This window comes from Zeus faber, assembly GCF_960531495.2.
Source record: "Zeus faber genome assembly, chromosome: 11".
NCBI classification, from domain to species: Eukaryota; Metazoa; Chordata; class Actinopteri; order Zeiformes; family Zeidae; genus Zeus; species Zeus faber.
The window spans coordinates 7,199,944-7,226,432 of NC_137205.1; the positions used below are offsets into that span (position 1 = coordinate 7,199,944).

The window sequence follows — 26,489 nt, forward strand, 5'->3', positions numbered from 1 at the left end:
TTCTTGGTCTGTCTGGATCTTTGCGTTGTGGAAAATACTGAGTCTTCACCGGGTCCTTGAGATGTCTGAATTTCATCCTCAAAGGTCGGTACTAAAACATTTTCAAAATGGCTTCAAATAGTAATGCATTTCCAGACTTGCTTCTGACATTATGCATGGGGGGGCGGGAAAAAAACCACACGCGGTTAATAATGCAGCAAGACTTGTGCTTTGCACAGCAGAAACCACACAGTGCTAATCACTCACTGGGATTGTCCGGGCCATAACATGCCCGTAGGGCTGCGTCCAACACTTCTATCCTTCTGTGAGCTCTGGAACCACCTGCCCTACAATGTAGTCCTCAATGTCTTTAGTACAATACAGACTATTAAACAAACAGGTGCTCTAGTTTAGTGAGGAATGCTGCTATATGAAAATAAATGATCAAACTCCATACATGGCGAATTCCAAGGATTATTATTGCATTTTGAGAGGGTCACTTACACAAGTGATGCTCTAATGGTGTTGGGATCAGTCCCTAGACTTAACAGGTAATTTGTCAGTCGTGAAACCAAGAACATTTTGTCTGATTTCATGGCGTCCGTTTGCTAGGGACCTCACACCGCAGATCAAATGCTTCATAACGCTTTTCAAAACAGGAATCTGGACAAATACGGCGTGATTTGACCAGGTTGCCTTGTGTCCGCTAGGTGGCAGCATTTCTAACCCGCGCCGCAGCGGACTGTTTTCGCCGGCGGTCGCTGTCCAAGGTGCTGACGGGACTGCTGCTGGGCGCATGGAGCGAGAGGAACCATCCCTCCAGCCGTAACTTCATTCATTCTCCGGAGTTAATGTCTGGAAAAAGTCGTTTGTGTTCTACCGTTACAATAGAGTTTCAATCAAGATAACGAAAATCCAATCTAATCCTGTCTCAGGTCATTTGAAAATAAATTAAGAAATGAATGAATAGATTGAAAACAAAACTGAATTAATGAAAAAATAAATAATTGGAAAATAAATGATTAATTGGATTAATTAAATCAATAGAATAAATAAATCAATAATTGAACAAATAAATTTATACATTTAATTAAATTATGGGCGACGAGAGACCATAGAAAAGTTTTTTGCTTTCCCACTCCGAAATTTCAGAACAAAGCAAAATATCAAAGTAATGTGCAAAATTCACTGCGCACACATAAAACTAACTAGATGGGTTCATGTTTAAATGCACCTATAGATGAGAGAACCTCCACCAATCCCAGTGTAAACGGCAGTGGGAGGGGGAGGGGTGAGGAGAGAGAGAGAGAGCGAGAGAAGGTGGATAGTAAGTGTTGGCACACAGGGGTATAGTGGAGATTAACAGAGAGGGGAAGGGAGGGACAGAGGGGGGGTCGGTTGCTTAATGTGCCCAGGATATATTAGGAAGCAAATAATAAATATAACCAAAGCGGAAGAGAAAGAAGAACAAATAAGGTAAGCCATATTGTTTTTTTTAATGGTTTGAAAATGTATTTATATGATCACTGTAGTTGTTCTGCAATTCTTAATCTGGAAGACTTTTAGGTGATAGTCACACATGAGATGAGCTATTTTATGGCTCAATCACATCGAAATTCACATTGTGGGCAAAAGAAAATTCCCAATTAATGTAATGCTGCATTATTGTTGAACTTACTTCAGGCCAACTTCTATCGATCTATCTATCTATCTATCTATCTATCTATCTAACCTAGCCTTGGTCATTTTGATTTGGTCAAGGATGCCCCAATAACTTTGTGTAGGCTATTTATTTTATTTCATTTTATCTATTTTGTTCTTTTGCATCCAAAATCAGTAACTGCGCCTTGTATTTATGATGAATTCCAAAGTAATAACCACTTTATTCCAATCCTATGACTTAATTAGACCAAAAGAGCTCCCGCCGCGTTGGTCATGCACACATGCACGCGTGCGGCCCTCAAACCCATAGATTAAAAACTTAATCCGGCCAACATGAAATGCTATTTATTGAGTCCAATCCGGCCTGCGACCTCTAAAGAGTTGGACACCCCTGCAATAGATTATTTTATTTTTTTTGCCATTGGAAATACATAGGCTGTGAATGTAAATACTGTCGGGGGAGAATGTCGTGCTCCCGGAACCTTGGCTTTACCTCCGTGTTAAGCTTTGAGCCTTCCCAAATCCCATTACCGTCTGTTCACCGACAATCTGTCTCAATCAACTGGAAACAGAAGAGGATGGGGAATGTGCTCACTATCTGAACACATTATAGAGAGCTATGAATCAATCTTTTCAGCCTTAAAATGGACTTTAATGTCCGTATTTGTGACGATTTAAGTCCTTTGTTTGTGCTAAATTTAAAGTAAAGTATTTAAAGTTTTATAAAGTATTATAAATTCACTAATAACCGTGTAGATAGATAGATAGATAGATAGATAGATAGATAGATAGATAGATAGATAGATAGATAGATAGATAGATAGATAGATAGATAGATAGTTCACAACAAGGTTACAGCAAAAAATAAGTTAAAATTTAAATAAAACAAAAAATTAGAAGTGACCCAAAAAAAGTGGTCATACACAATAACTAATGAACAAAACCTGACAGTGAAGCATAAAGATGAGAAGAAATTGGTCATGTACAATAATCCTAATGACAAAACATTACATCTAAGCCTAAAAAAATGGACAAAAAACAATAGAAAAATAAAAACCTTATATTAAACAGGAAACAGAATGGCAATAAACCTCAAAAACTAACCGGAAGCGTACACCACTGTGTCAACAAATTTACATTATTAATTCACAGTATGATGATTATTCAACAATATCCTCATATATTCAAGTATTTCTTTCCAGTTACAAATCAAATTTGCAATGTTTTGACTTCTCAATCAATCATCTCTCAATCATGCATCACCTCCTTCTACCCTCCATCTTCGACCATGGGGCCGCGGGGGGGGCTGGAGCCAATCCCAGCTGTCATTGGGCGAGAGGCGGGGTACACCCTGTACTGGTCGCCAGTCTATCACAGGGCCGACATACAGATAGAATAAAATGATATGTTCAATTTTGAATTATAAGTATTGACTGAAATGCATAGATACTGGGGATTATCAAAGCATTCTGTGGCATTCAATACCAATGACTGATACTTATTAGATTTGTCTACTAGTCTGTGGGACATGCAATTAAAAGTGGTGTATGAGTTTTAACTCAATATTTACGATATAAAAAGGAAATTGGTACCAAAAAGAGAATCCCTACAAACATGTATTGAAGTCTATGTACTGGTGTCAGTACCAGTGTTTGAGGCTCTTCTGTCTGACTCATGACTCCCCACCTTTAACTGTGGGACTCCATGTGACAGTATTAAGACTATAAAGTGAAATTCTTGGTCATATTCAAGGTATTCCTTGGAAGAACTTTCCCCAGGAGCATGGAGGTCATTTACAGAGTTTCCCCAGTTGTGGCTTCGTGCAAAGCAAAATTTCGATTTAGATGAGACTACACTCCCTGACCGCTCTATTAAATGACGCACTTCTCATGTATGTCATGTATGTGCACTTTTATAAGTCTACCTTTGTAATAAACTGACCATGTTTTACGGAAACGTAAATGGCGTTATCATTCCTTTCAGATGAAAACTTGAGGACAACCCGAACCCCTAACCTAACCCTAACCCTAACCCTAACCCATTTCACCCAGAACTTTTAAAGAGATGCATTATTTAAAATAACACTTAAGGAGCGTTATTTTGTGTTTTGAATTTGAATGATGAAAGGAATCTTTTTGGACAGGGGAAGGTTTTCTTGAGGCCTTCTCTCCAAAAGCTCCACTCAAAATGACTTGACGAATTGGTTGGAACTTTCATCTTCATCTTGTTTTCCTTAAAAGTTGGAGCCTAAAACTTGGATGAACAGGGACACGGCAGTAATTCCTCACTTCGATGGGGAATTATTGGCGGTGGGGGTGGGGGTGGGGGGGAGGCGCAGCCGACAGCCAAGGCAGCCATGCAATGGCCAAGCGCTGAGATTACCGACACCCAAAAAGTGCACAACTTCCAAATGAACCATCAACCATCAGACATATTCAATATAAAGTTTTTTTTTTAATTATTTTGAAACAGATTTGATGATAGGGTTTAATGGACTCGTTAAACTGTCGTCCATATTGTGCAGATCCATGGTACTGGGATGCTATTGACCCCTGACCCACATGCTAGAATAACTACTTCACTGTGGCCGTGTCAGGTCACACCTTATCGTGGCTACTGAGGCCTGCCAACACTGAGAGAGAGAGAGAGAGAGAGAGAGAGAGAGAGAGCTCTGACCTTGCCTTGTGGCTGATTCGGAGGGTCACCGATGCTGTGGAAGAAGGGATGAATGAGGGGGAGGAGGAGGAGAAGAGAGAGAGGGATTTGGCAGGGGTGAGGAGAAAAGGGAGGGTGGGGTGGTGGTTAACATTGCCAATTCATCTTGTTACGTAGATAGAGAGCACAGCCCTCATAGGTGTGGCTTGTGTGTGTGTGTGTGTGTGTGTGTGTGTGTGTGTGTGTGTGTGTGTGTGTGTGTGTGTGTGTGTGTGTGTGTGTGTGTGTGTGAGTTTATTTATGTGCATAAACTCCTCAGATATATACAAAGAAGTGACCTCTTAGTATAATAAATAGTTGATAGTCAATAATAAAACGTTTTAATTCATGGGGTCGTATTTGCTGTAGGTGTTGTGAGTAATATTGGCATGTATAGACGCTCATGGATTATCGTTGGAAGAGATCATTCTCTTTCGTTTCCATAACATTGCAACAGCAGATGATTCTATTTAACCCTCATTCTGTTCTTCCAAAAGCCTTTGTTCACTTTCTGCAAGAATGGATTGATTTCATTTTGTCTCAACAATACACTGTTGTTGTTGTTGGTGTTGTTGTTGTTGTTGTTGTTGTTGTTGTTGTTTTCATTGCTGAGATAAAGATATTTAGAAAACGTCGTACTACCACATCACGTACACGTTTCAAATCAACTAATGTCGCATGCGATTACAAACGAGGTGTGAATGTGGCGTAAACCGGCGTCACACCGGGTCCGTGTCCGTGTTCCTGTCCGACCGGCGGATCCTCCGCCTCGTGGCCGTCAGTTGAACTGTATCTCAGTTCCGCGTCACATAATATGTCAGAGGAAAGAGCGCGTTTCCTTCCAAACAACAGCGAGTAGTTTGATCAGCTCGACATTTACCATGTTCCCGAATGACAGTTTATAACTGCCTTTAAAAAAAACAACACACACAATTCGCTTTTATATACATAGATTTATCGGTAGTGGATATGGTGACATCCGTGATTAACGTCATGATTTTGAAATACATGACGTATTTACTTTGTTTTAAGTCCAGTTCCAATAAAAAGAAGAAAAAAAACCCGACCGACGGTCGGACTGTCTCAGATGAGCTGAACATTTCTTTTCAAACTCCGCACCGCAAACCTACAAACGCAGCTTTTTGCGTGTGGAATCCCACGACACACGCGTGGACCTACCGTTTATTGTCGTCGTTGGTCGTATTCGGTGTGAAGCACCCTCTGTTGCGTACGTCCACAGAGACGTTGTTTTACGTGTACCTTCACAGAAGCAGAAACCAAACGTCCAAACCTCCGTCCATACTGGAGGTGCAGTTAGGGGGGATAGCGGTGAAACTACGATCGAGATGTTATTGTTATTCTGTCGTCATTGTACACTCTCTAAAGGTGCTGACGTTGTGAAGTTTAACTAAGAATCATTCTGCTGGGGCCTCCCTGGAACCTCCTGAAGGAGCCCCTGGGGCCCCCATGGGTTGCAGGACAAGTATACTAGGAGAATGTTACAAACCAGGTTGTAGGTAAAGGAAGAAAATAGGACAAGTATATCTGTGTGTGTGTGTGTGTGTGTGTGTGTGTGTGTGTGGAAAAATTCAACATTCAAAATGGTTCCATTTGGGTTTTTTAAAAGCTATTCTCTTTTTTTAGACCACGGATACAAACATTTTGATTTTTACAATAATTTTACACTCAATCCAAATGGCTCACGACAATAATCCAAGATGGATGATTTTGATGACCCTATTAAGGTAATTGAGGCTATTCTTTTCCACGTCACTGATTATATTCACCGCTTTGATTACACAAATTGAGTACACCAAGAGACAAAAAGTTGGAGGAAATAAAACGTGAAACAGAAACTCTGATTAGTTTCGATTAGATTAAAATAGGGGGTGGGGTGAGAGGAAAAATAGGGATGAAATACAGGTGAGGGGGTTGAACAATTCAACCTGCGGATGGAAGGAGTGAGTTGGAGGGAGAGATTAGGAAGGATCTTAAAATATGAAAGAAGAAAGGTAAAAAACACAGTGTATAGTAGTATAAACCAGGCTTTCCCCTCTCCATTTTAAACAGGGAGAGGGAGGGGGGGGGGAGCGCAATGCTTTTAATCCATTTAATCCACATCCAAGTCTCTAAGTAGAGCTCCGAGTGCACAACAACCCAAAATGATTGGAACAACATGGATCCACTGTTTGGAATCAAATGAGAATCTAGAATTCATTCATCATTGCCTGTATATATATATATATATATATATATATATATATACAGTATATATACTGTGTATAAAATGTATATTTGATATATGTTTATGTATAGTATGTATGTGTATACATGTGTATAGAATTTCTTTAGATATTTATATATTAGTTTTTTATAATACGTTTTAAAACCTTTGTGAGCTCTGTGTAAATAATTATATGAAATGCTTCGTTGATATTGAAGGGAACGCTCTTTGTTCATAATAAATGGAAGTTGTTGTTACTGTACATCAGTGGTATTCAAACTGTAGATTATTCTTCCGCGCCCTCCTAGTGGGGCGCAAAGGGTAAATCGTAAATAATATACAATCAGTAATAATAATTATAATAATAATAATAATCATAATAATAATAATGAGTAAGCCCTAATTGGACACGGCTAATTACCTTTAATCAAATATGTTTGTTTCTAAATGAAAGTTTCTAAATTTCATAGGATAATAGTTTATTGTTCATATTTAAATTTATTTTAATTATTTGTTTTCATTATTATTATTATTATTATTATTATTATTATTATTATTGATAATAATAATAAAAATATTATTATTATTATTATAATTAGTTCTTCATCTTAATGCCCCCGTTGTCCTGTGTGAATTGACAAAAAAAGCCATGTGCGCGCTCGGCACAAAAGGTTTTTTATAACACTGCTTTATATTGTTACATGTGTTTGTATCTTGCCGTCTTTCCTCATGAATTTCATAAACCTTGCCTGCAAACGTGAATCTTCTACAATGATATCAAATTTTAAGGTTTTGTGATCACATGAGAAGATATATTTTTTTGAATTTAAAAAAAGCTATCATCACTCAGTTCCCTCATACATTTGTTTTTTTGCTCAAACATGTTGGCATTCAAGCTTTATTCAGAAACTTCAACAGGAAATCACAAAACAATGTATTTATATAGTGATGTATAGGCAAGAGTCAATACTTAAAATACTTAATACTTAATAGTTATATTCTCATGTGTTTAAATGTTTTAACTGTCAATTTTAAAATCAAGTTTTTTGTGTGGGTTGCTGTTATTTATTATTATTATTATTATTATTATTATTATTATTATTATTATTATTATTAATAATGATAATAATAATAATAATAATAATAATAATAGAATACAGGGGTTAAGGGTTTTTTTTGGACAGGCACCCCCATGGAAATTGCCTAATTTTGAGTATTGGTGCTATTTTATCAGATTTTATCCATAACAAATGCATTCCAGTAACATGCATATGCATAGCATACTGGACGGTTTTGAAAAATAATCATATTATATACAGTATAAATTTAAGGTATTTTCCAGAGAGCAGAGCATTGTTTTGTATTATAGAATATTATAATGCCATAACGTCTCTGTCCTTGTGACTTTTTCCTCAGATGCGCCTGGTCAGTGTGGCGGGGGCGCGTCTCCGCAGGGCGGTGGAGGAGGAGGAGGAGGAGAAGGAGCGCCCAGCTCCTCCGCCCCCACCCCACCACTCCAACCATCAGTTCGCCAACATGAAGAACAGGTTCTTCAATGAGATCACACACATGCCTAGTGGGTGTTGTTTCAAGATCTGTTCACAATACTAAATACCTCAAAATAACCCTATCAACATTAATTTGAGATATATATATATATATATATATATATATATATATATATATATATATATATATATATATATATATATATATATATAGGCATCCCTCATCCCAACTAATTTCATCCGCTCTCTTTTCATCCCATGCATTTCCATTTCATCTCTAAATCGTTCTGCACTTCAAGATCATAAACTCAAAAGTAAGTTCATCTCTTTTTCTGTTGATGCAGTTTTCCAACCTGCAAAAGTTTTGTAACAGACTTGTGCCCTTGTTACTCACATGCCCACTAGGGGACCTCCATTGTGTTTGTAATGGAATAGCTTTGCCAGATTTCTCTAACCAAAACCTATTTGATATCACATGGTGAGCAATAGCTAATAAATGGACAAGATGATCTCATCCACCCATGACGTAATAAAGTCAATAGGATCTTTTTCTAGGGATGTGCCACTTTTCAGGGGCAGAGTAGACAATTCCACAGACCTCTTACACCTAAATTGCACTCAATATGTGTTAAAAAAAAAAAAGAATAAATACACACCCACCTGCCCATTATTATAATCTGCGGTGAAAATAAACAAAAATAGTAATGTAACAAAGTAGTAACAGATAAAGTCTATTGGCATCTAATTTGAGAACCACTAAGATTAATTTAAAAATAAAAATCAATAACCTGGGCTCTATAAAAATATACCAGAACAAAACCATTTTCCAGAACAATACTCCTAGGACTCCGTTTTGAGAAGAAACTGATATAATCAGTTTTGAACGTGTGAATGTTTGAACTGACAAGGCTTCATGACTATCATGTAGGCTCAAAGTGCTGACCGAGCGTTCCCCTTCCTCTCCTCTCCTCTGTTGCCTAGTGCCCATGTGGGCAGTGGGTGCCATCGTGGTCGTAGTTCTTGCTCTGGTCGTGTGCCTGGCCTTCTGTATCTACAAGAAGTGTATCAACAAGACCAAGAAGCCCAAGAAGGTTCGCGAAAGGAAAGGAGGACGAGGACGCAGGAAGAAGGATGAAGGAGAGGAAGGAGAAGCCAAGGTGAGACTGAATGGTAAAGAGAGGGGAGAGTCATGAGGCAAATACTGAACTGCTGAACGAAAACTGTTGACTATGATCAGTGTAAACTGTTTACAAACTGTTGTAACCAATACCGGGATTTTAATATGCCTTGACTTAGCTTGGTGTGGTGTCATCAAACCATGGACTGTCGAAACAAATGATTCTAGTGTCTCTGACGTCACCCATTGGTTGAAGAGATCATTTAGAGCCCCAATTTTGGGTTTCTGCCCGCCGCCATATTGGCAGGAAACAGAACCTAGTCCTGTGTCCGAAAGGGCATACTATGTACCACATGTACATACTATGTGTATGCGTACTTTCGTTAATGTGCGTAAGTATGTCAGTAAAGAGGACGATGGGTTCATCAAAAGCTGCGTCACTTCCTTTTATCACTGCAACACTGCATAGAAACTTTTAACCAGCGTCTTGTTCTCACAGTGCATTGTGGGATATCGTTGCAAGCATAGTGTGCAGTGCTTGCCTGCTACAATGTAGTATGTCATCCTGTTACTTTTCACATACTATTTTCACATACTTTTTTCATATACTATGGTTTTGAAGGCACTTAAAACTTTTACATATTAATTTGGCATACTTAATAGTATGCTTGTATGCCATTTCGGACATTTTCCAGTTCTAAATTTGGGCAGGGTGGTGTATTGGTGTGCTGAGGTACAGGGGAGTGAAACTAGTCAGAGGAAGGAAGAAACACATCCACTTCACTCGAAGGCCAACAAGTTATTTTTTTCCTCTTTTTTTCCTCCATTCAGTCTGAGGTCTTCTGCAGCACCATCTCGTGGTCATTACCTAAACTGCATTGCCGCCAACACTCACCAAACAACTAATAAACGTTGCTGAACATAGGGTTTTTATTTATTTATTATTTTTTTATTACTAGGGCCATCTTTTCTGTTGAGTGCAGATTATTTTCTGTCTTTGTGATGAAATTGCGTATTTATAATATTATTTGGAATGGTTGCATAGTTGAACCTTTTCCTATGTATATTTCTGGTTTTGTTCATAAAACTGCAGAATAGGAGTAATCAAGACTAAAGCCAAATACTAAGAGGCCAATAGACCTGGAATTAAGTTTGTATTTTTGAAAAGTGATATATGAAAGCTCAACACAACACCCTACCTTTACAGATGAAAAAAGAAAACATGTTGTTGTGCACATCACAGCATTATAAATGTGGATAACTCTCCAAAAACATTGCCACCAAATAGGTCTATGCGTGTGCCAAGCCCCCATTAGCATGTTGGAGTGTTTTGGAGATATTATCACCAATCGTTAGGATGAGGACAATACATAGATCATAGATCAGATGTCTGTTGAGTTCTCACAGCTCGTCTTTGTGCTTTCTTCAGGAAGGGGAGGAAGGCAAGGAGGCGGAGGAGAAAGAGGCCCTCGGCAAGCTGGAGTTCAGCCTCGACTACAACTTCAATGATAACCAGGTACACACAAACACGCGCGTCATCGCACACCGACCACATCTTTTGTTATCGCCTTTTGCGCCTCTCACTCTACACCGTACAGTATGAGAGTTCAACAATGAAGCGTCATCCCCCTCCTCTGTGCTTCTCCCCAGCTTATTGTAGGTATTCTCCAGGCCCAGGACCTGGCGGCCATGGACATGGGAGGGACGTCTGACCCTTATGTCAAGCTCTTCATGCTGCCGGACAAGAAGAAAAAGTTTGAGACCAAAATCCAGCGAAAGAACCTGTGTCCCGTCTTCAACGAAACCTTCAGCTTTAAGGTCTCCATAGCGGAACTTCTAAAGGAATTAAATTCTGAGGCATTGGCTTGTTATGCTGGCCTACTTTTCCTAGGCACCCTAGAAGCAATAGTAGCTTGTTGTAGTAAAGGGTGGAGAAGGGTTCCTTGCAGGGTTCCTTCCCCCTATGCGTCCATGCATAAGGGCATGGACGCATATGGCGCAGTCAAGTTGTCTAACAGAACTAGCTCCGCAAGCTACGCATCGTTTATACACTCAATTCTAGGCCAGTCCATTTATCATAAAGGGAAGAAAAGACCTATGAATGATCTTTTGTTTATTTAGAAAATTTTGCGGCATGTTCAGATCCAAATATTTTGGACTTTTGAGATCTACAGTACATCTTTCCTTCGCGTCCTCTCCAGGTCCCCTATACCGAGCTAGGAGGCCAGACCCTGGTGCTCCAGGTGTTCGACTTTGACCGCTTCGGGAAACACGACTTGATCGGTGAGATCAAGATCCCCATGAACAGCGTGGATCTGGCACAGCCGCTCCATGAATGGAGAGATCTGGAGGGAGGAGAAAAAGAGGAGGTGAGCATGCTTGTCTCATTGACTCAAGGGAGGCTGATTTATCATTGTCATCAAATTCCAAAAGTATTTGATGGCTTCACCCTTGTGACTTGTCCCCAACAGCAAGAGAAGCTCGGTGACGTCTGCATCTCCCTGCGTTACGTCCCGACTGCTGGGAAACTGACGGTCAACATCATGGAGGCCAAGAACTTAAAGAAAATGGATGTCGGAGGACTCTCAGGTGAATACAGCACATGCAAGGATGGATATAGTACACATTTATAATTATTATAGCACCCAAGATCAGAACAATGTCATCTGCAGTGTCCTCCTCTTTGGGTCGTTCTCTTACTGTTTTTTCCACATCATGTCCCCCAATCTGTCTTTCCCTCTCTTTATCTCATTTTCTCATGCACTTTCAGACCCCTTCGTCAAGGTGGTGCTGCAGCACAACGGGAAGCGTCTGAAGAAGAAGAAGACGTCGGTCAAACAGAACACCCTAAATCCCTACTTCAACGAGAGCTTCAGCTTCGAGATCCCCTTCTCCCAGATCCAGGTGCAGATTTTCTCCGTCGTTAGGACACAATATGAATATAAAACAGGGGTCAAATTCGGGGATTTTATGTTTCCTGTATTTGTAGTTGTTCAGGTAGAAGCAGCGGTCACTTGTTCGCTTTGTGTACATTTAATGCTGTGGATTTCAACTATAAAGCACACGCCAAAAGCTGCTACATGTTTCTAGAAAAATACACTGCTACAGTGTGGAGCTTGCAGAGCTAGTTCTGTCAGACAGCTTGACACGTCACACCCTTCCAGGCCCTTATGGAATGGCCTGTTTAAGCAGAGAATCCCTCCTATCAGGCTCTGCCTGTTGATTTGCAAGTCAGCGGTGGCGTAGATTTTGTTTGAACATTGGGGGGGACACGTGTTAAAGGGGGATCTTGGCGTTTCAGATAGTTTGAAATTTGTTTTAGTCTGGAGAATGAGCACTCGGCAGTTACAACGGTGACAGGACAAGTCAAAAACTGTTGACAGAAGTGATTGACGATGACATGCAGATTTTTTTGGGCAGTTGTTGATGATGCAGCATGTATTACCCACCATACATTTGGGGGCGATTCACACGTACATCTGCATGTTGTAACGTTAACTGGGAGCGTGCAAATAAAACAACTACTCTTGCAACACAACATTTTAAAATTATTTAATTAATATAATTGTTTTATTTTACTACTCAAATTGCTGTCAATTTACTACAGACATGCATACAATTGAGTGCACTGATCGAAGGTATGATAATGCTTCAAAGGTGACATCATATCAGCACTCGTGGCTGCGTGGTCTCTTGAAATGATTTTGGCATCTGCCCAATTGCCAGATGGCCCATCCATCACTGATGGGGAGTGATGGGAACTGATGTTCCAAATATCAGGAAAACAGTTATTACAGTTGCAGTAGATTCTACAAAACCATGAAAGCCTGAAAGGATTAAAAAAAAAAAGGATAGATATTTTGTGCCTTATTTGGACTGATGAACAAAGTCGAAACATCATTGCAGGCCCCAACACATTCTAACACTATTTAAGCAATTTAGATGGGATTGTGTGACTTGCGGACCACTTTTGGAGTATGCTCAAAATATTGTTAATTTATTACAAAAACAACAATGGAAAACTGCATCACCACCAATGCATGAACAGCTACCAATAAAGGTGTTGCCCCCCTCAGAACAAGCTGTAAAGTCCTTCTTCAATTCCTTTTCTCTCTCTCCTTGAGCAGAAAGTCCAGGTCCTGTGCACGGTCTACGATTACGACAAGCTGGGCAGCAACGACGCCATCGGCAAGTGCTGGATCGGCTTCGGCTCCTCCGGTGTCGGGCTCCGCCACTGGTCGGACATGTTGGCCAATCCCAGGCGTCCTGTGGCCCAGTGGCACACGCTTCAGCCGGAGGAGGAAGTGGACGCGGCCCTGAAAGCCCCAATCCGCTAAACACACACACACGCACGCACGCATGCACACACGCACGCACACACAGACACACACACACAAACTGTGAAAATATATAAACAGAGGTCACAAACAATGAAGTTCAATACAAACACACAGAAAGGTATGCATGAAAGCAAGTATGTATACTGGAAAAATGTATGATACTGTGTGCTTATGACATAAACAATGTAGGTCTCTCTTATTAATGATGACTTTAGATATAATTAAGGGAACAGAATACTAGAAAATACCTGATATTGAGTTCCTCACCCTTGTAGGAGAATCCATCCTCAAAAGGTTTGGAGGGTTTTTTTGGTAAAGAACAAATACTGTAATGGCTTTTGCAGGTGATTCCAGTATTTTTTGTCTACTCAACCTGAAACAAAAGAAAATATCGCAATCGTATTATATACAGTATGTATTTATTTATTTCTTGATTCACTAACGTTTGTTAAATTGTCTGCTTCCCCACCCACGACTTCCTTATCTCCCGAAAGCCACCTAAACAGGATTTTCTTTAGTGTTTAGTTTGTTATTAATGTATATTTATTGTCTCTGTGATGTTGCGGAGCTCATTTGTTCAGTTGCTATACAAATAAAAAGCTCTCTGTGGTTGACCTCCTGATATCTACAATTTGATTGTAAATAAAAAGCTCAGTGAAAATAAATTACAAAACACCAGATGGTTGAGTGAATGCATGGATTAATGAGGATGACCACGCACCCACGCACGCACGCACACACACATACACACACACACACACACACACACACACAGCTTCTGGTCCAGATTTTTCCATCCAAGTCCTGTTCCTTAAACGGTTGTAGAAGACGACTAAGCTCAGTAAGACTGCCTGAAGCAGAAGTTTTCAGGGTTCAAACCCGGGTGTGCTTTTGGAAGGCGGCGTCCCCAGAGCAAATATAAAAAACCCCCTCGACCAGGGTGGAGCGTGAAGGCGACCCACTGGCGTAGTGAAGTTGTAATCGAAAACCCAGAACACGTCCAGGTATGTCGGGCTGGCGACTGGTTTGACTCCTTCTTGGCCCTGGTTGCTGGAACAACAAATCCAGCTGCGGTGGCTCTGGTAAAACTTGTTTCTGTCAATGGCATGAGAACGCTGCTCATCTTCGAGACGCCCACCAGCTGCAGTGGAACACCATGTTTATATCCACAACACACAGTTCTGAGGTGTTTCTAAACATCCGCACTCCCTCGCATCATTGTTCCAAGAGGCTGATATGTGCTCAGAACCACCAAAGTGAAATTTGTTGTTGTGTATATATTTCTTCAAATCTTTCACATCAACAGTAATGTCTGAACATTGCTGAAAGACATAAAATAAAAGTGCATGGAAAACTGGGTTCACTGTGATGGTGCTCATGCAGACCCCAACGTATGTTGGGGTCTGCATGAGTTATGTGTTATGTTAGGTGGCGAGGTAAAATTCAGCTACTGAAAGCGCTGCGCTGTCGAACGGCAACTCCCCAAAGACATAAAGTAAACGCTCCCTGAGAACTGGCCTGAGGTCAGATATGTCTGTCGTCATTGGGTGGTTGGGTTCAAGTCCCACTCTGCCTCAGTAGTCGGAATTAGATGAGCTTTTGGGTGATTACATAGCAGAGCTTTTGAACACTCATTTTTCTCTGATTACAATATCTAGAGGATTTTTAATATAATGCAGCAAATAAAAATACACTATGGGTAAATGACCGTAATGAATTCATGTCACTGAATTATCTCGCAGAATCAAACGCTCACAACCTCAAGGCTCTCGGGATGCAGACCATTTTATTGTCATCAAATTTGATACTGTCAGAAAACATTGGATGTATCGCTTTATAAATCACAAAGGGCAAACAACCCTACACTGTGGCTCCGGCAGCTAGAAGAAACTTTGGAGAGGTGGAGGAAGGTGGTGCAGGATTCCTCCGTCCCTCCCTCCGTCGCTTCATTTTGGTTCACGTGTCTATGTTGCGAATAACTTCTCCTCTCTTTCATCCCATCGGGTTATCTACTTCCAGCGGCCTCCCACCTTCCCTTTGCCGTGGCCCTTTTTACTGCGAGGGCGGAATGGAGGGTGGAGAAGGAAGGGAGGACAGGAGGAAGGACAAAAGAAGGAAATAAAGGAGGACAGAAAGGTAGAAGAAAGGAAGAAAGGAATGGAGGAGGGAGTAGGGACAGAATGAAGGAAGGGAAGAAAGAAGGACAGAAAGACAGAATGAAGGAAAGATGTATGGAAGGAAAAGAGGAGAGAAGAAAGATAGAAAGGGAGGAAAGAAGGGAGGAAGGAAGGAAGAGAGGAATGAGGGAAGTGTGGACAGTAGGTAGGAAGAAAAGACAAGGAATCAAGGAAGGAAAGAAGGAAGGAGGGAAAGAAAGAAAGAAATCGGTTAGAAATTAAGAAAGGACAGAAGGTAGAAAGGAAAGAGAGTTGCAAGACAGAGGAAGGGAGTTCCCAAATAAGGACAGTCAGAAGGAAGGAGAGAAGGAAGACGGAAGGAAAGACAGAGGGAAGGAAAGATGGAAGAAAGGAAGGAAGGGAGGACAGACGGAAGGAAGGCAGGACAATTGAAGGAGAGAAGGAAGAAAGGAGGGAGAGACGGAAGGATGGAAGGGAGGGCGGGAGGAAGGACGGAAGAAAGGTAGAAAGGGAGGAAAGAAGGGAGGAAGGAAGGAAGAAAGGATGGACAAAAGGAAGGGAGTGAGGAAAGGACAGACGGAAGGAAGGTAGGAAGTGAGGGAGGAAGGAAAAAGGCAAGATAAACATTAGATATAATAGATATAATCATAAATGATATGTGTATAATTACTGATGTATATTAGATGAAATATAATAGAAATATTTCACTGGATGTTTAGCGACTCACAATTTCTGCGCGTGGGAGATTCTGTTGAGCAGCACAATGATCTGTGCAAAGAAAACAAGGAGAGAACGTGTCAAACTCCTCATTTCCTCAAACAGTGAGGACGGTTCACACAGGGACAACGTTCCCGTCTCGCACCTCGTATTTCTGGTGCTTCATGTGCTCCATGAAGTCAAACTTCTCCGACTCCAGCTGGTAGATACAGTTCCACAGCTCCTGGGCCTGTTGCCTGGCAGACAGAGGATGGTTGTGGTTAGGCTTTGAAGAACTGAGTGTTGCTCTACTTTGTGGTTTGTAGCAGAGCAGACTGCGATGTCCCCGAAGCACCTCTTCTATGGTGGAGATGAATGGGGTGGGGGTGAAATGGTCAAATAGGAGTTTGGCAAAGATTACGGCTTTGGGGTGAGTGTCACCCCCCAAAGTCCGAGACAGACACATGGTAAAAGGCGAGGCAAAAACATTCAGAGATCCAAAAAACACAAACTGTCACGGGGACCCTGGGAAAGCCACATTCCTTCTCCCGAAAAGAAAGCGTTGGTTCCGAAGTCCACAATTCTGGCAGAGTTCTGGCTAACATCATATTTGATGGTCCGGAACGCAGGGTGCGTGCCCCGTGAAATCCCTCGATATCATTGGTCAACCATGGGAGACATAGGGGTCATTTGGGGTCATGTGGGGTCATGTGGGGTCATGTGGGGTCATGTGGGGTCATGTGATACCTGAGCTCGTCCTCCCTCAAGCTGTCGATGGCCAGCGGCTGCCTTCTGTCGATCAGAGTCTTCTTCTTGATCTCTCGGCCTGTCATGCGCTTTCCCCTCCGCGACTCAGCCTGTCATAGGACCCCACACACACACACACATGCACGCACGTACGCACGCACACACACACACACACACACACACAAATTCGTCATGAGAATTGCCGCCATCCATGTCCTGTTCACGGAACACCGACTCAAGCGGCGGACTGACCTTCGCCAGGAAGCCTCCGAAGTTTGCCCCCATGTTGGACAACACCTTCTTCTTCTTGGCGTCGTCATCGGCCTTCCTCTTGGCCTCCTCCTCCTCCTTCCTCTGGCGCTCCTCCTGAAGGACGCAGGAGGGGTGGGATGGTGCGATGGAGCGGAGGGGAATGAGAGGGAGAGAGGGATCAGGGATGAGATGACGGAGGGTGCGCCGGGTCTTCACATAGTGCATGAACCAGCTACGTGTGTGGCGCAGGTACCGCAATCCGGTTCTGTCGGTCCTTCTCTTTCTCGGCTCGGACCCTCTGGATTTCTGCCCTCTCCGAGCGACGATGCTCCTGGGGAGGAGCGGCACGCGGAGAGGGAAACGAAATGAAGGGCGGAGACAAGAGGTACGAAAGAGTCAAAAAGGTGCAACGAAAGAGGAGGGCGGCGCGGAGGAATCTGCACGGGCGATCGACAGGGGAAGCAACGTACGATTCGGTCCTTGAGTCCAATGAGCTCCTCCTCCTCCTTCTTCCTTTGTTCAAAGTGGACGTCGATCAGAGTCTGCAGCTCCAGCAGGTCCTTGTCCATGCGCTTCCTGTGGATGTCCTGGTTGAGGTGTAATTGGAGGGGATGTAATTATCACAGCAATTGTACCTAAATTCGCCATGTAGATAGGAGGGATGTGAACACTGCCCGCCTTAACTTACATCAAAGTCCACCCTCTCGCCTTCCGGGATCTTTGGAGGGGCCAACTGTGGCACCATTGGTCTAGTCAAGAAATGGAAAGGGAAAAAAACCGGATGGAGGAGGGATTAAGAGAGTCAAGAATACAACAAATCAGGCAAAGGAGGAAAGTTAACCTACTTGGGTTTGGGACGTTCTTCCTCTGTTGAGAAGGAAGATAAGGAAAATATGACAATAAGAATGTGACTCACCGATCGCCCGATTTCCTTTGGTTACACAAGGAAAATCTTTGCAATTGATTATCACCATGACCGAGAAAAAAAAGCAAGCTTGTGATCAACAAATAACAATATACACAAATTTCATTTTCAAAAACCAGAATTGCATTAGAGCCACCGCAGAATGCGTTATTAAATCCTAAAGCCAGAGAAAAACAAAACCTCAAGGTGTGGCTGAAAATGGAGTTTTGCCACGTTTCAGCCGCCTAGTAAAACACACCTACCTTCCTCCTGGGCGTCTTGCTCTGGTCGGCCAAACGCAGCCAGAAAGACGGAACATTAATGGAGGGACAGACGGAGGACGAGGGGTGGAATGGTTTTTCCGATGGTTAGAACGAAGACATGATTGAGGAGGGAAGGGACAAATGCAGAAGGGATGAATTGGAGGTGGGGACGAAAAATAAAGAAAGGAATAAAAGAAAAGGCAGACAGAAAGAACAAGGAAGGAACATGAATGATGGAAGAAGAGAGGTGTGGAATAATCCACACAGGAATGAAAAGTTAATATCTGATGCATATGAATATGAATATCAATGCGTCTGCATCTACTTACGACTAATCCAAGATACGAGTAGCGATAGTCGCGAAAATTTGTATCGACTTGCGACCAACTGCTCCAAGATACGACCGTGGAAATTTGTAGTTGGTGCGTCGGCGGCCGGTCAGCAGTCAGTCAGCAGTCAGTCAGCAGTCAGTCAGCAGTCAGTCAGCGGGCGACCCACATTGTGTGTGCACCTAGTTCGTGGCTTATCGATATTTTTTTCACATTTACTGTGTTTGCGCTGTGTATTTTGTTTATTTTCACCCTTCATGATTTCATAATTTATAGTGGAAAAATTGCTTCAACATTCGACTGTTTTAACATACGACCGTTCTTATAGAACCAATTACAGCCGTAAGTCGAGGTACCACTGTAGAGGGAAATGTAACTTCCTGGAGTTTAGAGCGGTCATGATCACGCTACGCATGATTCACGCATCACATTACATACTGGATATAGACGCAGCATGTATTTGTGATGGTCTGACATGAACTTAACATTAATCTCTTAAAAAGCTATTGTGCCCTCTGGGTCCTGGGAAGGCCAGAACTCTAGTTGTTCAAAATGATTATACAGTTTTTTGTTGTTGAGCAAAAGCAGTTCTGACGGACTCAACTCTGAAATGTTCTGTAAAATGACCTTGATTTATTATGCACCTTTGGAGTTTGACGACTGGGCTCACTCCCAGCGAGGTCTACAGCAAACACAGGCATACAGGTACTCCTCACTTAGCGACAGAGTGCCATTCCTAGGACCAGGTTGTTAAGTGAATTAGTTGATAAGCGATGTTATTTCACGGTAAGGGGGCGTAGCCATTGACAACGCTAGTGTAGTGAATACTGACAGACTGCGGGAACGAGACTGAGACTGAGAACAGTGATGAGATGAGATGTATACAGGGTATATAGTATAGATAGTGTATATAGTATATATAGTGTATATAGTATGTATAATGTATATAGTGTATATAGTGTAGTGTATATAGTATATATAGTGTATATAGTATATATAGTATTTACAGTGTATATAGTATATATAGTGTATAGTGTATGTAGTGTATATAGTATATATAATGTATATAGTATGTATAATGTATATAGTGTATATAGTGTAGTGAATATAGTATATATAGTGTATATAGTATATATAGTATTTACAGTGTATATAGTATATATAGTGTATAGTGTATGTAGTGTATATAGTATATATAATGTATATATAGTGTATATATAGTGTATATAGTATATACATTGTTTATAGTGTATTTAGTATAATGTATATATAATGTATATATAGTGTGTATATAGTGTATATAGTATATACATTGTATATAGTGTATATAGTATATATAGGGTGACGTGCAATGAGATGCTTGACGCTGAGACACCGTGGTATTGTACAATACAGACCGGTCAGTGGTAAGTCTGAACGGTGGTTAAACAGGTACTGTGGGTCGTTAAGCGAGGAGTACCTCTACTTAGTGGTTAGAAACACAGGGGTGATGAGCTCCAATTCCCTCATTGGACAGAAAAGTAGAGCTCAGCAGGTGGAGGGAGCTAGGCCATGCAGCAAGCAAGCAGGCAGAAAAGCAGGCAGAGCAGGAGGGAGTGGCTGCTTAAACAGGCCGGCCATTATGGGAGGGTGGAAGCGTGTGGCGCCCTCAAGTGTTCTGACGGAACCAGCTCTGTATCATGACATTTCATTTCCACCTGCGCTGGATCTCAACACCAAAAGTAAAAGGTGTTTGAACGACGGGACACGGGATGGGATGGAACACAGCAGCACGTTCTCCCCCTACCTTGGTAATCTTGTTCCTCTGACATCCGCGACCAGCCACAGTTTGAGCCAATGGGGAAACAGGATGGAGGGGCGATATTGACAGGTCAGAGTTAGTGCAGGCTGCGTGTTTGAGAGTGAGCTGTTCTCTGACCATGTGACAAGCCATTTGGAAATAGGATTGCGTCGTTTCCCGGATTGAAAAAATATGAAGCCGAGTGTTGGAACGTTGCAGGAGAATACTGTGCAATCGTACTGACATGGGATTCAAAGGGCTCAGCGGGGATTGATGACATGACTTACATGTAATGTCACCAGTGCACCATTAGCCCAGTAGAATAGAGTATTTCAAATTGGCACTGAATAAAAGCTGATGACCATTTTAATCGACCCATGTCAATTAAAACATCACCGATTGAAGTGAAAAATGACTTCTTCTAGCTTTACAACCACTGTCACGACATCCCCGTGACCCTAACCAGGAAAAGCAAATAAGAAAATAGAAAATGGATGCATGGATGGATATACTGTACAGTGTGTGTGCATGAATATACTCTCTCTCTCTCTCTCTCTCTCTCTCTCTCTCTCTCTCTCTCCTCACCTCCTCCATCCTCCTCGACCTCTGCCTCCTCCTCCTCCACTCCCTCCTCCTCCTCTCCCTCTGGAAGAAAATAAATGAGTGAGGGGTTGACAGGGGGCACTAAGGGAGGAGAAAAAGAAATACGATTGGAACACGGCTCCCAACTTACCCTCTGGAAGCTCACTGGAGAGAGAGAGAGAGAGAGAGAGAGAGAGAGAGAGAGAGGGGAAGGGAAGGGGGGGGGGGGGGGACATAAATAATTGACATGGCACTGACATGGAGTTCAGCAGAGGAAGGAAACAAAAGGCTCTGGAGGTTTTCAACTCCTACTTACTCGTACTCCTCTTCTATATCAGACATGTCTGCAACAGAGAGAACGTCATGTTCATGTTGTTTTAACTGATGAATGAGGATTTGCACTGAAATACTGAGGAGCTTCCTCTGAAAGCTGTGTTTGTGTCCCGGGCATAATACAATTACAGAGAATAATTTTATTTTAAATGTTAATTAAATAATTAAATAATTAATTAGTTAAAATAATAAACAAATAAATACAAACATACATGAATACACTTGGATGAATAAATACATTATTCTAATGTATATTAATAATTTAATAAAGTAATAAATAAATACATTAAAATAAATAAATAAATACATTGAACTATTTGGGCTTTAACAATGACCTCATTATTATTATTAAGAGCGCTGGCCAACAGGATGTAATTGTGTTAGGCCCACGGCCTCCCAGCCCGCTAGAGGACTCTCTTGACCCATCCGTGGCTCCTCCCTTAGGCCAATTTCACACACCTGGGATCAATTACCTTCATCATCCACACTATTAATTCTCCAGCTTCCCAGTCACTCATTGCCAGACCGTCAACCAGCTTACCCAAGTTGTACTGCTCCTGGCCAGTTCCCAGTTCCCTGTTCCTAGTTTATGTCTCCTTGTTTCGTCTTCCCCTAACCTGCTTGTCTCCTCTCGTCGACCAAGTCTTCCCTCTCCATCTAGCCCGGTTCCCCATCTCTCCACCCGGAGCCTGGACCCCTCCTTCCCGGTCGTCATCATCCCTGCCCTGCTCCATCCCTACCTGCTCGGTTCCCCCCGGCCATCTCCACCGTGTGGGCTAATAAACATCCTTCGTCTGCCTCCCGTCTCTCTGTGTCATGCGTTTGGGTCCCTCCTAGCTCCGGTCGTAACAAATGGTCTGTATTACTACCTCTCAGTGTAATAAGCGCGCGCACACACAGATGTAGCCAAGTGAATTATTTATCACTAAGCACTAAGTGGACGTCAGTCATATTTAAAGCTTCGTTTCACTGTGGAGATAGAAATCCGCACGACTAAGTATCGGCGACTATAAAGTGCCCTTGTCAAGCTGCTATTGTTATCAACGACACAAACCCTCTCTCTTTCTCTCTCACGCAGGCACGCACACATGCAGACCTGAACCCAAATAACCCTATAACGTCAGAAATGTGAACAGTTTTCAACCAACGGAACTTCCATCGATGTCGGTGTAGACTCAGAGGGATGGAGAGAGCAAAAGCGTTGACGGCACACTTAGGAATGAGATGTTCTCCATCAGATCCCCCCTCTCCTCCTCCCTTCGGCATTCATGTCGTCTGTGACAATTTATAGCTGTCCTCAAATTATTCCGGGTGGAGGAATTTGTACAGTAGAGCCTGTAGCTGCCGTGCCAGGCCAGGCCGATTGGCATTTATACACTTCTGCTGCCAAGCCCTTTCAACGGCCCCTCAATCAGCTCCTCAATGGTTCCCCTTGATGGTCCCCTGGACACACACACGCCTCACCTCTCACCGCTCCCAGATACTTAGACACTCCTGTGTTTACTTGAACAATGGCCTTTGACAAATTGACTGCTAAGTAGATGGCTCATATGACCAACACCATTAAAGAAAAGGACAGAAGACACACACACACACACACACACACACACACACACACGGTGTCCAGCAGTGTCCTTGCCATTTGAGATGTGGTCAGCAGCAGGAAGCAGAAGGAGTGCTGGACCGTGGGATATTCCCACATTGGGCCATACAGTTGAGAAAGCAACAGAAACTGAGAGACATAGGGCCCAACCCCATCCAGACACACACACACGGACACACGCGCACACACACACACACACACGTACACACACACACACAGAGTTTAGTGTGGCAGTTTACTACATTTGGTCTAAAAACCTATGAGGGTAATTGTTAAGGGAGTGCAGTGTTTTTTATTCATATACATTTGACTATTTATATTTTATTTCATTTTAATTTATTTTATTATTTATTCTACAGATATTTTAATATTTTAAATCGATTTTTAATTATTCATTTTATTATAATTTTATTTTCATTAATATTATTTTGTGAACATTTACTCAGCTGATAGACAGACAGATAGATATACAGACAGACAGACAGACAGACAGACAGACAGACAGACAGACAGACAGACAGACAGACAGACAGACAGACAGATAGATAGATAGATAGATAGATAGATAGATAGATAGATAGATAGATAGATAGATAGATAGATAGATAGATAGATAGATAGATAGATAGATAGATAGACAGATAGACAGACAGACAGACAGACAGACAGACAGACAGACAGACAGACAGACAGACAGACAGACAGACAGACAGACAGACAGACAGACAGACACACAGCTAGACAGATAGATAGATAGATAGATAGATAGATAGATAGATAGATAGATAGAGATAGAACAAGGAGAAGTGGGCGAGGGGTCCGGTTTCAGCAGGAAACTGGGCACAGGCATTAGGTGAGGAATTCTGATGGAGGTTAATTTTAGTCAAGGGCACACACCGGACACACACACACACACACTCACATACACATACACACACACACACACACACACACACACACACACACTCGACACAGAGCTCTGGGGCCCCCACACACCCACTCAGTGGGTTTGTGAGCTGGCTTCCTCGCAAAGCACGCCGCAGTGGCCCCTGGTACTCCACCTTCCTATTGGAGGAGGGCCCAACGCCCGGATGGCCCACACCGGCTCTGTGTGTGTGTGTTAAGGAGGGGAGATTGGGCCAGCCCCACTGAGGGCTAAATCCAGCCTGATGAACTAATGGCTGCTGGAGAGGAGAGGAGAGCGAGAAGGAAGGATGGAGGGGGCGAGAGAGGAAAAAAACAGCGAAAGAGAAAGATCTTCCTTCCTTCCTCCCTCCCTCCCTCCTTACCTTCCATCCTTCCTCTCTTTGTCCCCTTCTTTCCTTCCGCCCTTCCTTCTTTAATTCTTTCCTTCCTTCCTCCCATCCTTCCTTAAACACACACACACACACACAAACCCGATTTCTCTTCCAGCAAAATCTAAAGACGGTGTGACTCATACTGGCGGCATTCGCAGTGTGTCTGTAAAGTTCCAGTTGAAGGTCTGTCTCTCCCTTGTCTCTCACACACACAAACCAATCACAGTAAACAAAGGATTAGTCCTCAGACGTGAGTTCATGAGCATGAATCAGGCGACAAGACAGGATTCCGGTATTAAGCTACCAGAACAGTGAAAGCAAATTAAAAGTCATTTATTTAGATGAATTGATAATTGGAAGCAGAAAAAGGTTTTCCCAGTATCTTAGGTTCATCTTTCTGGTTCACTACTAGCTTTAAATCATTAGTTATTGTATATGGCCAAAATTTTCTGGGTGTTTTTTATTTGGTTATATTTTTGTGTATATATTTATAATTTTTATTATAATGTAATTTTTATTCCATTGCATTGTTATTTTTGCTGATGTGAGCTGTGGCTGGCACCGCAACTAAATAAATGGTTTTTTTAAACCGAGACAATACATTCCAACCTCCCTTTTGCCGTCCCTCCGGCGAGAGCGATGATTGTATGAAATGATAATGTTTGTCAATGTCAGGAATTTATTTTTTTAATTAAACAAACAAACAAACAAACAAGCAAAACAAAAACGGTTTGCACCCATCAGGAAGACACATTTGATTTGGAGCTACATCTCTGGAAAGGCCATCAGTTATTGAAAGAATGAGAAAAATGAAAATGACAGACAGACCTACCTGGATGAAGGTGTGGTTAAATCTGCTCTCAAGAGAAAGACAAAAGTCTGACAGACAGACGGATGGACAGAAGGATGGACGGCCGGACTGGGGGATGGGGGTGGGACACGCGAGAGAACGGCTCTTGTAGGGGGAGACAATGGGAGATTTATATAGAGAAGTGCGTGTGTGTGAGTGTGTGTGTGTGTGTGTGTGTGTGTGTGTGTGTGTACAGTAGAGCTGGCTGCAGTTGTGTGCAAGTGCATGCTAGGAGAATTAATAAGTGTTTGAGTGCGCACGACAAGAATAGCTCAATGTGTGTACGTGTGTGTGTGTGTGTGTGTGTGTGTGTGTGGGGCGGGGTGGGGGTGGGGGGGTTTGCAGGGTTGGGGTCCAGTGGCGGATTAAGTGAGTGAACAGCGGGGCCCAAAGACAAGCGCCCCCCGGGATTAGAGTGGGCAAACTGGGGGATGAGCTCACCAGACAAATAGAGGAGTGCAGTCGGGCAGGTGGAGAGGGAGACGACAAAAGGAGAAGAGAAAGAAAGGATGTGATGACAGACACAGATGGACAGATAGATAGAACGAAAGTGGGGAGGGATACAGACGGACAGACAGACGGACAGACAGACAGATAGACGGACAGACAGACAGACAGATAGACGGCCAGAGAGAACAATAGAACGATAGATATATGGATAGATAGATGGAACAATAGATAGCAGAATAGAACAATAGCTAGATAGCAGGACAGACAGACACAGAAGGAGGGGACGAGAAGTGGTGGGATGATGGAGGTGTGGACAGCCAGAGCAGAGCAGATCCAGAAATAGAGGAGTGACTAGTGTTTCCTGCTTTTCTGTGAAAGGATGATACGCTTCACTGAAACAACGGGTGGAATCAGGGCTGGATATTATTACGTTGGTTTTTTGTTTTTTTTCCAGCTTAGATTGTTTGTGTATATATTGCCTTTTTATGCTTTTTTTTGTTTTCCAGGCTTATTTTATTGTTTTTGTTAATTCTAGGTTCACACTCATTGTCCATCAGTAGGTTAGTGTAAAAGCCAATTTTTATTCTTTATTATCTATGGTTTATTTATTTTTATGGTTTACTGTACATTCCCTATCCTTTATCTTCACCTGAAAGAATTGGCAATATACAGTAAAGCTAAAAATTAGCTTATAAGATAAGAGATGACTGTATATTGCCAATTAGCTTTACTGTACATTG

At 42.2% G+C, this 26,489-nt stretch overlaps 2 protein-coding genes across 4 annotated transcripts; one reads left to right on the forward strand and one right to left on the reverse strand.

The window, feature by feature from the left end:
• Positions 1-7,975: 7,975 nt before the first annotated feature.
• syt5a (synaptotagmin Va) lies at positions 7,976-13,521 on the forward strand (the record flags this gene model as incomplete). Its single annotated transcript, XM_080009368.1, has 9 exons — positions 7,976-8,135; positions 8,367-8,381; positions 9,049-9,224; positions 10,614-10,700; positions 10,835-11,002; positions 11,386-11,553; positions 11,656-11,773; positions 11,955-12,088; positions 13,312-13,521. The coding sequence occupies 9 exons, from the start codon at positions 7,976-7,978 to the stop codon at positions 13,519-13,521; spliced, it is 1,236 nt and encodes a 411-aa protein (XP_079865494.1).
• A 1,770-nt stretch (positions 13,522-15,291) lies between these two features.
• Positions 15,292-21,278, reverse strand: tnnt1 (troponin T type 1 (skeletal, slow)). 3 transcript variants are annotated; one of them, XM_080009131.1, is made up of 12 exons: positions 21,219-21,251; positions 20,640-20,657; positions 18,525-18,545; positions 18,203-18,224; positions 18,046-18,106; positions 17,828-17,944; positions 17,611-17,688; positions 17,358-17,471; positions 17,106-17,215; positions 16,525-16,615; positions 16,390-16,430; positions 15,292-15,579 (listed from the first exon to the last, which is right to left on the reverse strand). In XM_080009131.1, exons 5-12 carry the CDS (start codon positions 18,100-18,102, stop codon positions 15,534-15,536), a joined length of 654 nt encoding a protein of 217 aa, XP_079865257.1. In that variant the 5' UTR covers positions 18,103-18,106; positions 18,203-18,224; positions 18,525-18,545; positions 20,640-20,657; positions 21,219-21,251; the 3' UTR covers positions 15,292-15,533. The 3 variants fall into 3 exon arrangements, with proteins under 3 accessions (XP_079865257.1, XP_079865256.1, XP_079865255.1); XM_080009130.1 differs by lacking the exon at positions 18,525-18,545 and having other exon boundaries at positions 21,219-21,258; XM_080009129.1 differs by lacking the exons at positions 18,525-18,545; positions 20,640-20,657 and having other exon boundaries at positions 21,219-21,278.
• Positions 21,279-26,489: the final 5,211 nt, after the last annotated feature.